This window comes from Cebidichthys violaceus, unplaced genomic scaffold (genome assembly GCF_023349555.1).
Source record: "Cebidichthys violaceus isolate CVI_PGR_0920_01 unplaced genomic scaffold, fCebVio1.0.p SCAF_20, whole genome shotgun sequence".
NCBI classification, from domain to species: Eukaryota; Metazoa; Chordata; class Actinopteri; order Perciformes; family Stichaeidae; genus Cebidichthys; species Cebidichthys violaceus.
Genome location: NW_027176373.1, coordinates 9935666 through 9947876, shown reverse-complemented (window position 1 = coordinate 9947876; position 12211 = coordinate 9935666). Strand labels below are relative to the sequence as shown.

At 38.3% G+C, this 12211-nt stretch overlaps 1 protein-coding gene across 1 annotated transcript; it reads left to right on the top strand.

Moving 5' to 3' along the window:
* The first annotated feature begins 871 nt into the window (after positions 1-871).
* Positions 872-4209, top strand: si:ch211-215c18.3 (uncharacterized). Its single transcript, XM_068716563.1, has 4 exons — positions 872-1132; positions 1559-1675; positions 3473-3820; positions 3920-4209. Exons 2-4 carry the CDS (start codon positions 1603-1605, stop codon positions 4024-4026), a joined length of 528 nt encoding a protein of 175 aa, XP_068572664.1. The 5' UTR covers positions 872-1132; positions 1559-1602; the 3' UTR covers positions 4027-4209.
* The last annotated feature ends 8002 nt before the right edge of the window (positions 4210-12211 follow it).

Sequence of the window (12211 nt, the reverse complement as noted above, 5' to 3'; positions counted from 1 at the left end):
TATTTTAATGTAAAAAGTTTTTTTCTCTTCCAATTGCGTGTTCTATGTCCCACTGACCCAGCACACAGTGTAAAGACACAGCGTGGGTGCAGTCTCATCTGCAGCCCGCATTGGGCTGCAGGCAGAACAGCAGACCCAGGCCTGCTATTATTGCACCATTTGGATACAGTAATATACTGTCTGGTGTGGTTTGCTTGCGGATTAAAAGCGTCTTATGTTTTTCCTGCTTTAATCATTGTATTCTAGGGCTGCATGTCCAACTTCCTCATGATGTCCCACTTTACACACTGCAGATCATTGCAGGTCTATGAAATTCATTCACATTTGAAAAAAAAAGAAAACCCCTCATGCTGCTACAGCAGATATTAAATACACTGCAATGCATTTGTACATGTGAAATCACTGAACAGCAACGAAAATGTGTGAGCAAGAACAGTTGCAAGTCACTGCTATTGCAGTGGAGAAACTAGCCAACTGCAAAGGTTAAAAATGTGTTAACTTTTAAAAAGCTAAAACCCTCTACAAGCCTAATGAATGAGTGGTATGAGGAAATTTAGAATTAAGTTAACTTTCAAACTAGGAGGCTTTAATGTTCTCCACCCGATGACCATTTTTAAAATGTCACAAAAACAAAACAAAAAAGATTGTCGTTGTATGGTGGTGGTGTTCCAATTTTCGTCCTGCAGAGGGAACTCTTCTTCTGCAACAAGATACGACAGCTTCCCAAAAACAAGAATAGGTGTGTTGGCAGCACTATGAAATCTAAATTGATTGCCATTATGTATAAAGTTTCAGTTCATTCACTTTTTAATGTAGACACTCCAAAGACTTCACCTCTTCGCCAAGCACGAGTCACATGACGAACTAATGAGCAATGCTGTAACCTTGCTCCCCGATTAATGGAATTAAAGTGCAATTAATTTCCACGCTCCTGTGAAATGAGGATTTAGTATTTTTTTTAGGACGACAGCCGATCTGTATGTGTGCATGTTTAACTGACTGCGTAGGCTACAGAGCAATAACAGCATCCTCAGTCCAACAGTGAGCGCTGCTCTGCTGACGCTGATGCTGCTGCCCCGCACATATCGGCACATCGGCGCAGCTCCAATTCGGGACAAGGACCACATATCAGGTAAGACCGATTGTCTCATCTGCAGGGAGGAGATATAAGGTTTAGACATGTCAATGTAGGGGAATTTTTTCATTTTCTGATCGGGTTGCCGTGTATCTGCAGCGTTGTCTGCATGGCTGTCCGGTTCTTAAGGACACACTATGCGCATACACAGCAAAGGGGAGATCGGCAGCTTGCTGCAAAGCGGAGACACAGCATTGGGCGTAGTCCTTTATCTGCATTTAGGCTGCAGACAGAACCCGCACATCCAGGCCCGCCATCACTGCGCTATAAGGGGGGGGGGGCGCTATATGGTGCAGTTGTAGGCTACTTAGAGGTTGCGTGATTATACTTTGTGTCTCTAAAAGGGTTGTGCCGATCAGCTTGTGGTTTTCCTGGGACTGCATGTGCAACTTTCTCATGTTGTCCCATGTTGAACTCTGCCAGGCCCCGAGGTGGTGTGAAGGTTATTGATCAGATCGCCGGTCGCCATGGAGCTGCACCTGTTCGCCACGGCCTGTCTCCTCTTTGGCAGGATAATGATAACGCATCAAACTACTCACAGTATGTGTCATTTTTTGTTGTTGTTGTTGTATTTGTTTATTTTTCAGATCGTTAAATCTAGGCTGAGGGTCGTTGTAGCCAAAGTTAGTTTGACGTTGGGCACTCATCCATTTTAAGTTGTCTTTATAAAGGCCTATGGAGGATTATGACAAATGAATATAGTTGCAAAAGAAAAATCTATAGTAGCCTAAGTGAAACGTAACAAAATGCCTCTTTTAAATATAGGCCTAAATCAATTTGAGATCAAGTCCAGATTGTCCATGACAGACAGACAAACATTCAATAATACTGCAGAAAAACTGTCATTACAGATTTTTTCCATAGATATCAGTAAAGTTTCATTAGGCTGATTTTATCCTAATGCAGAAGTTTAAATAGACTGACTTTATTACAAAGACAAGTTACTTTAGGAGATGGGAGGGGATTAAAATGCAGCTAACTGTATAGGTGACAAAAAACCTCTGTATCACAGTGACATCATCCCCTTGGACTTCTCTTTTTTAAAGCAATACATATCAGCATAAACATCAATCAATAACATATAAGTACTACTGGCCTCAAAGTGTTCAATAAGGAATACATACATAAAGAATAGGCTACATGAATAAATAGTGTTACATTGTTAATGAGTCAGCATCAATGGGACAGTATTAACAGCAGCAGCTATAATGTTGGCTGGTAATCCAGTTATGAATGCTCTAAATTGTTTTTAAATCTCCTTTTCTTTTGCATTATGTTTTGATGCTTTTAATGGTTTTATGTGAAGCACTTTGAATTGCCTTGTTGTTGAAATGTGCTATACAAATAAACTTGCCTTGCCTTGCTGCTGCCACATTTTGAACTTGAAAGATTTTCCTTTGAGAAAGACACACAACTGAAGAGCAAAATGACAAGAGTGTTGTCATGTCACGTTTCAATTCAAAAAGAGGACCCAAATGCAGAAAACCAGACAGGGAGGTTGAATTAAACAAAATTCAAGCTTTGAAAACAAACTGAGGGACCAGGCAGCAAAAAAAGTACAGCGGGAACAAAACAAGCTGAGGACAAACTGATATGACACGAGGAAGACAGACACAAGGGACTTCACTAACAAATGCAGACAACCTGACAAGTGAAAGAGGGACAGCACGCTGACTACATACTCATAGCAGAGCAGAGGGATTAGACACAGGTGGAACCAATCAGGGCAGGGCAGATGATCACAAAGGCGGGAAACACAAAGACAGGAAGTAAAGCAAGACAAGACATGTGAAGGGAACTTTCAAACTAAGGAAACAAACTAAAACAAAAAGCCTAGGACCATGACACTGACCACACATATCATTAACGTGATATACAAATTGAGTTGCATTTTAGTAATTGCTTCACTTAATTAAATACATTATTCTTCACATTTTATTCATGTTTATTTATTTCATAATGGCCTTTTTATTTATTAATATTGAACATTTTTGGGCTGCATAAGTATCTTCTTAAAGAACAGCATTTTAACACAATTAATCATTTGTGACTGCAAATTGACTGATTTTTAAAGCTGCTGTGTCAAAACTGAAACATATCGATCCATATAGATTTAAGACAATCATTGCTGCCAGAGATGTCTTTATTAAATATTTACATATGTCATTGTGTAGCTTTGGCTTTATGTTTAGGATCATCTTCGTGCTGCACATTACAAATCCCATTGTACACTGCTCTCTCGCAATTGTCTCCAGGCTTCCTCTGTGTTTTGCTGCCTTCATTTCACATTGAAAAAGAGATCATTTGTGATTCACATCCCATTTGCATCTCTTTCAGTGAACTCAGTGTCGACGTTTCTGTTCGCTCCTCGTGGGCCCCAGATGTTTCCGTGCCTGACATACCTGGAGCGAAACGTCAGGGTGGACTGTGAGTTTCCACCTACCTACCAGGTCCCCGGCCCCTACTGTGAGTATCGGCAGGACAGCCGCCTGGTGGGCAGCACCTACCCCAACGCCGTCATCTATGTGTCCACAGAGGACCGCCGGAGGAGCAACGTCAGCCTGGTCTCTCCTAATCTGTGCCGCCTCACCTGGGCCCCGCTGGCTGATGAGAAGCCTTTCACCTACACCTGCAGGGTTTACCAGGGCAGCAGCTGGAAAGAGAACAGCATGGCGGTCCATCACAGTGAGTAGAGTGTGGAGCTCTCGGGTTATGAGAGAGCTTTGTTTTTCCTTCAAACATCAACCGAAACAATATCTAAACTTGAATTCTGCTCTATTACAGGGATTCTTCCAATCTGCTCTGCAATCAGTGTGATGTTCCAATCAGCACCGTGGTTTTTGTCTCTGGTCATGTCACTTCCCATGGCTGTGGGTCTCCTGAGTCCGTGAATTCTCACTTTCACATGGTATCGACTCAATGGACCTTTCTCACATGATTTGTGACTCACTGTGGTTCGATGGTTGGTGGTTGACTCTGTGTGGGATGATTTTATTTTCTATCATTTTATTTCTTTAGGCAGAGTGCAGAAGCCTTGAAACCCCGTCTAAATAAATCAGACTGGATGAAATCAACCTTCCATTGAGCATTGGGCTATTCTTTAAAAACATACCTTTTGTGGTGTGAAAGATTTGATATAAGACCTCATTTTCACCACTGTACCTTGAACACCATTGTTTCGCAGTGCTATCAAAAGGGGAAAGAAATCATGACAACATAAATTGAAAGGCATTGCAAACAAATGCAACAGTGAACAGCGTTAATTTTCTATTAAAATGGCACGTTTTTAATTTGTTGCCTTGTAAATAAGATGAACTGGGACTTATTATTTTAACAATCACGTTGTTAATGGGCGAATAAATATACATTTTTTATTTATTTATTTATTTTTTTAATTTTAAGAAAAACAGATGCTTCCTATAGATTTATATTGCATCTTATATTAATGCTCTGAACACAAATGGGTTTGATTATATACACTGGCATTAAACGTGGAGCCCTTCCTTTAAACACTAAAGGAACAGAGAGCCTTTTGATTGGATTTATTAAGATACCGACTCATTAAAGAGTGTCTGTCAGTTCACCCACTTATTTTAATTTGGTTTATATTAAAGTCTCACCAGTTTGCTCAACTATATATATATACGTATATATACATATATACATATATATATATATATATATGTATATATATATGTATATATACGTATATATATATATATATATATATATGTATATATATATATATATATATATATATATATATATATATATATATATATATATATATATATATATATATAGTATGTAACCTAGACAGGTATTAAGGTGGCTGACGTGGCTATTGAGTAAAAGTAATGGATAACTGCTCAAACACTGCCTTTCCTGCTAGCAATGCTAATCTCTGATACCTTCAGTACCTTTAAGTAGAATTAAGACATCTTTATACTGGACCCCGATGTGAGGTTTACCGCATTACAGTCTCTTTTCTACTCCCCTTGGACAGCAATAAGACAAATACTTGATTGGGATGACCTTTGGGAAAAAGACTCTAATGTCAGTTTACCAGTTTCACTCAGTGCTTTGATGCTAATCTGCCATTCAGCCTAAAAAGATGTGTAACACTTTAAAATGCTAGTTTGCCAAGTCTGTTTAATATGTGGACGATGCAGAGGTTCATACTTCAGCTGAATGACAAAGTCCTTTCTTATGCAGCTCAAGTAATAACTGGTTGACAGACATCGCCAAGATGGTGTGTGGTGAAAACAAGCGGGATGTTTTGCACAGCGAATATTAATTGTTTAAATTAGACATAGCTCTCCTACTGTATAAGTATGCATGTTTTAATGTACACAGAATATGTGTAGTATGAAACAATATTGTAGCTTAACATATTTTTTCAAAGCTGCTTCCATTTTTTTTATATTTTATGTTTCCAGGGCACACACCTTCCACACACATTCATGCTGCCAATTTAATTTAAATGCTATTTTATTTTTTACTTTGATGTCACATTTCCAACAATAATTGTTGCCTTTCTGTTTTATGTTACCATTTTTTTCTGCCGGTAGTGTTATTTGCCAAGTAGTACTTACAGATGTCTTTATATTTTTTTAAATAGATAAGTCAGCTTGTTTCGTTTATTTTCTTCTACCACATAAGGTGTGCTAAATGCTATAGCAAAACTAGAGTAACTAATAAAGGTTATGCACAATAAAAGCTTCCTGTGTTCTCTCTGCACAAGTCACTCTTTCTATATAGAATACATTCTTGCTGATAATAAAATGATTTATTATTGCTCAAGATTATCAAAAATATATTTCCTCCAAGACCCTAAAAAGAATTGCCTAATCAGCATAAGAAATGGACTGAATTAAAAGTCTGAAGCTCTGACTGTGTATCAAGAATATCACTTCCATCTGCACTAGATGTCCTCAAAGCATTAAGTTTCTGTTTTATTATTTGAAAGTTTTGCTTGAACTTTTGGCCTGCAGGGGGAACCCTTCTTTCGCACTAACATTTGACAGCCCCCTAAAAACACACAGTATGTTCATGGTATTGAAGTTATACAATTGAGCCCCTACATATATCAGGATCTACTGGTCTTTTTGAAATAAATAAATAATAAATGTATTTAGTGTAATCAATAATGACAATGGTTGAGTTCTAATCAGGCCCAGGGTGCTGGTGTATGGTCCTTGTCATGATTTACTGGGACATTTGAAATTGAACTGAGCCATTATTACATGTTACGCTGATACACCTGCTACACATTTAAACTGACCTCTACCTTTCAGAGGAAAAATGTATACTTTTTACTTCACTATTTGGGAATACGTTGACTTAAAAAAAATATGATGGATTGTCATTTATCAATCTGCCAGCAGTATATAAAGAAGTTAAAATATGTGTATATATATATATATATATATATATATATATATATATATATATATATATATATATATATATATATATATATATATATATAAAATATACAATGCTTTTCATTTAAGTAAAAGATCTCAACACTTCTTCCACCAGTGCACAAAAGTCAAATAAGCCCACTCCTGAAAAAACAGTATGATATCAATTGTTGGACGACTTTGATGATAAACAAGCGTGTCATGTTGAAACCTCCAAGCTGCTTGATATTTGCCAAAAGGACACAATCTCGCTCTGCGTTTCAATGTCTCTAGAGTATTCATGAAAAGAGCCAGGACTTCAGTCAGTTTCAAGAACTATAATAACTATAATGTAATAATCATGGCGATCAAATCCCGGGAGTGGATTTATAAATGTCTAACTTTTATGTGGGAGATGTTTCAATTGTTGAGGGACTCAGTGTGGACTAGATGGACTGTGGAGTCACATTCTAGTTATTTTCTAATTGCGATTGTTCACAGTAGAGTGCAGCTAATGAGTCTAAAAGGACAAAAGTTGAAGAAATGGTGCCCTTCAGTAAGAAGAGGTTTCCTTGAAGACGTTGTCTCAAAACTGTGCTGCGAAAACAACAGCGTCACTAACGGCAAAGAGATATAAAAGAATAACATAAAGCAGCTGCAGTTGATGTCACTTCCTGTGATAATAAGTATAGTGCAGATGAGAGAAACCAGTGGAAATGTTGTCTACATGGAAATGACTTGGGCTCTTAGTACAAAGGAACAAATAGAAATACTATGTTTGGCTTCCTGTCCATATGAATAACCTTCAAGTATACTTCACCACAGTTAGTACCAGACAAAAAAAGTGCTCTTCTTTTAATTTGTGGATCAACATATTAAGTGTGAATTTATAACACAAATTGTTATAAAGTGATACTCCACTATTTTATATTGTACAACGTCTTCTGGAGCTCTGGATGGAGCTTTATAAAGTCTGAGAAAACAATATTTTTTTCACCAAAACCTCTGCGTTACAAAAGGAGGTGCGGTTCAATGAAAATATTGGATGGATGAATTTATGGATGGATAGATAGATAGATAGATAGACGGACGGACGGACGGACGGACGGACAGACAGACAGACAGACAGACAGACAGATGAGGGCAGTGATGGCAGAGGGTACCATGCTCTTACTGTAGCATGCTTTGTTTTCTTAAAGGTCTGGTGTGTAGGATCTGGTGGCATGGAGGACAACTACAGTGGCCGACATGAAAACACAAAAACTTGGATGGCCCTATCTATCCCATCTAGAATTCTTATTTTCAGGTGATAGAGAAAACATACATTCTAACAATACTTATATTGAATTCCATTTCTGTCGATAGATCCCCCTAAATGCTGTGTAATGCTAATGCTGTTGTAAGCTTTCACAAATATATTTCTAATTGTACAAAACACTGCGCATATCCGCCCTATCTCTTTTAATTACATTCCAATACAACAAAACTGCATTGAGAATTACGTTTCAAAGGAAACGGATTATGTTTTCTTTTGACATATCACGATAAAATTCAAATGGGTCAGGAGGAATCCATGTAGGTAGGAGGTTGGGGTGAGGATGGGTCTAAAAACACAGGGCTTTTACACAGGAGACTGCTGTTTGTGTCCTGTGTGAACCAAGTACCTAACCAAGCAGTAGTTTTGTTGTTAAAAACCTAACCAAGTACTAGATAGATACTAGATCTATCTAGTATTACTTGTAGCAGTTTTTGTTGTTGTTTTGTTTCAATTTACAAAGTTAACCATGTGTTTCAAACTGTTTCAAACTGCGACCATATTCAGGGAGTAAATACATTTCCCTCGAAACGTAACTGAGAATGCAATTTAGTTGTATGGAAACGTAGTTTTGTTGGAGTCAGGGATGCAGCAGGATGCAAAGGATTATGCGTATAATTAACATCAGTAACAAAAAGTGACAAGATTATGACAGTTACAACCACTATATTTTAGTTTGGGTTTATAACACAACAATAACATCAGAGGTAACTCTAACACAGTACTCCATTGATGCTGAATTGGGTCACTTTTTAACCCAGTATTTTAGATCAGTGTCTTACTTTATAGAAGTGTTACTAAACACCAGGAGTGTCCTTTCAACAGAAAAAAATAACGCCACCCACATTATTCTCGTCCATTTCTTCCTCTCAAAAACACTTACTTGTTATTGAGATTGTATTACATTGTGCCTAAAAAATACACAGTAGCATCTTTTAGGAGCATTTTATTGGAGCATTTTTTTTAAAATTGCAAGCAGCCATGATTCTGTCACCCTGTGCCATGATCCAGCCAAAGTTGTTAGCTCCTATAGGACCAACCTGATTTCTTCTGTTTCCTGTTCAAGAATCGTGTGATGAGACTTGATCGGCTGCTGCCTGGTTAATGTCATCATGAATTCATCTTCATCCTGGCCTCCCTCTGAGAGATACAAGGATGCATTGCAGGTCTGACGCTGGGTGTGCATGTGCATATTGTGTTTTACATTAACAAAGCTCCAATGGCCCAGATCGCCTAATTTCCTGGCTTTGTGCCTGGGCCACACAGATAAATTAGCCCAGCCCCAGCTCGCTGTGCAGCCCCTCCAGGACAAACAAACAAGGCAGGAATAATCTGCATCAGCTCTGAGCATTAAACAAGCATTCACCTTCCACTGCGTATAGATGTTAATAGAGGTTCTGCTGCTTTTTTCCTCAAGTCAATTAGGAGCATCAACCTGGAGTGGGGGCGCAGGAGGACATGTTCAAACCACATCTGTGTCATGAGGTAATGATTGTGTTGTGTGTGTTGTGCTGCAGAATGATCTCTGCATTCAGAGTCAAATGTTTGTCTTTGTTAAATAAATCATTAGTGTTACATTGGTGATAAATTACAGCCACAAGTTACTCATAGACCAACATAAAATGAGTGCAAGAGTACTAACTTTCAATTAAATAACATATTTTAGAAACACACAGTTAATTTACACCACAGCGGATGTAAGGTTTTTATTTAAAACTGATACATGTTATGTTGTGAATAATTATGTTTACTAGTACTGGCTGAATGAATACAATTCTAGAAGAAAATACTGAGAGAATGGAGGGCAGCAAAAACACTGAAGTGAATATTGAATAATAATATTGAAGGAAGATGAGAAGATTTACACCATTCTCACGTCTCCACACTCATATGAAGGCAAAGCCAGGAGACGCTTGGCTTAGCAGACTGGCAACAGAGGGAAACAGCTAGCCTTCCACTGCCCAAAAGGAAAAATAAAAATCTGCCTAACAGCATCTCTAAAGCTCACTAATTAGCACCTTTTTTTAATTTCAGAAACAAACAGAAGTGTAAAAATGAGAAGTTGTGGTTTCAAAGGGAGTTGGTAGCACATTTGTTCACCTTTAGGCAGAGCTAGGCTAGCGGTTTCCCATTACCCCCGCTTCCAGCCTTTATGCTAAGCTAAGCTAATCGTTGCCCGGCTCTAGATTGACGAATTTGCATCTTTCCATCGACTTTGTGTGCTAATGCATCTTTGTTTTCTGTCTAAACGCCCTCTCGGAAAAAAACCCAAAAAAGATTATTTCCCAAAACATCACACTTTTTCTGCAAGTCTTCCGTACTTGATCTTCATTGTAACTTTAGAGGTGGGTCATACGTATGTTAGAGAGCATGTTTTGTAACCAATGAGGCTGACAAGATGTGCCCCAGTCAAACAAATACATGACAGCGGGTGTCCCTTTGACCCCACTCAGCCACCCACCTTGCTTCTACTAATAAACTTTATTGACCAGTCAGGCAGGAGAGGTGACCCGACGACTTTGGAAACAACAACCACTTAAGGGGTATGGGCTTTGTGATCTGCCTCCCTGCCGTTGAATGGCTCTCATTAGGTGATTAATTGTGTGTAAAGCAGGCTGTGTGCATGTTAAACTGGCTACTTAAATGTTGGAGGAATAGAGTGATGAAAGAAGTGCATTTTTAGATTACTTAAAATTACATTAATTCACATTTCCTTATGATAGCAAGGCCTTTGGAATGGGCTGCTGTGTGCATTAAAACTGATCTTTTTAGCTGATTCTGCTGTTAAATTGACACACAAAGTCGGAGACACTAAACAATGCCTCGTATTGTAGCTGCAATGTGGTCTCATTTCATACAGGAAACCAACATGTTATCACTGACGTCAAGTTTGTCACGTTTGACAGAAACCGAAGTGTGATTAGATGTTGTGATATTTTAATGACCTGCTTTCTGTCCTGTTCCATTTGTTTGATCAATATATGCTTCAATATTTCCTTTCCTTAATAAAAACCAGGCTTGAAAAACGAAAAGGCTTCAGGTGGCAACAGGAAACAGACCACATGGAAGATGACTAATTTACAATTTGTTTGCTTGTTTGCTTCCATAAAAATCGGTTTCTTGGAAGCAATTCTGCTATTGTGGGTTGTCATGCGTTGCAGCCAGTAAATGTGAATGCTCAACTTTTAACCATCAGCTAAGTTTCACAGATGTTGAAAGACAACCCTGGGGTTTCAATCCAAACATAATAAGAATCCTATAAAACCTGGTGATAAAGAAAAGGTGACAGATTCATCTGCTCATCTACTCCTGTTTAAGATTATACCTCAAATGTCTCGTGATTATTTTCTTTGCGGGTTTTCTTCATCGGGACTGCATTATCTTCTCAAGTCTACAACACAACCTGCAACAAGCTCTATGTTCCTATGATATTGATATGCTGTTTTCCTCTCAGTATGATCATTGTGTTACTGTAACTCATTTAAATGGTAATGGCTATTTATTAAGAACACACTACAACTCTTGAAGAAAGGTAGAGGAGGACAGTCACCACTGAGGACTAAGAGACCTGTGAAAAATATCTCACAAACCACACTTCACACAAAAACAACAACCAACAATGTCTCTCCACAAACCATGTCGTTGTCAAAAGTGCACTTTCAGAAACTGATAATCCAACAATCACAACCACCTCATGATCTGAAATAGTATGCTGGATTTGAACTTTTTCTTTCTCCTACTTAAATCACTTTGTGATGTGCAACACCATGCCTGTATGTATGGGAGGACTGTCCAAAAGTGTCATCCATTGTCCCCAATTGTATGATTCATTGCATCGAGACTACAAAGACACTTGATGTTTGAAGCATACCTATGCCTTAGGGTAGCCCAATCTTTTCAAACAAATGGTTTCTGTTTCTGTTAAATGCTAAATGTTTATATACAGTAAACCTTCAGTTAAGGCCCTAACAGCAAGAACCCAGGTTACAGCTCATTCATTGTCAGTCAAGACTCAGTGAAGACTGAATAAGTCACAGTAGGAAGGACTGAAAATGTGCCCTGATAATAATCAGACCTGGAAACTATTTGTAGGCAGTGTGTTAGAGGTACAGCAAGTTTTTGTTGCCCAATATAATTTGATTCAACAATAACTTGTTTCATTCATTTATTCCACTTCCTACGAGTAAATGCCTAGATGTCCTTTAGGATAACAAAGGGCTGCATGACTCAATGGTGTGCTTTCATTGCAGAAAGACTTGCACACACACACACACACACACACACACACACACACACACACACACACACACACGCACATGTTTATACAAGCAATTCAAGAAAATTATGCTTGCCAAT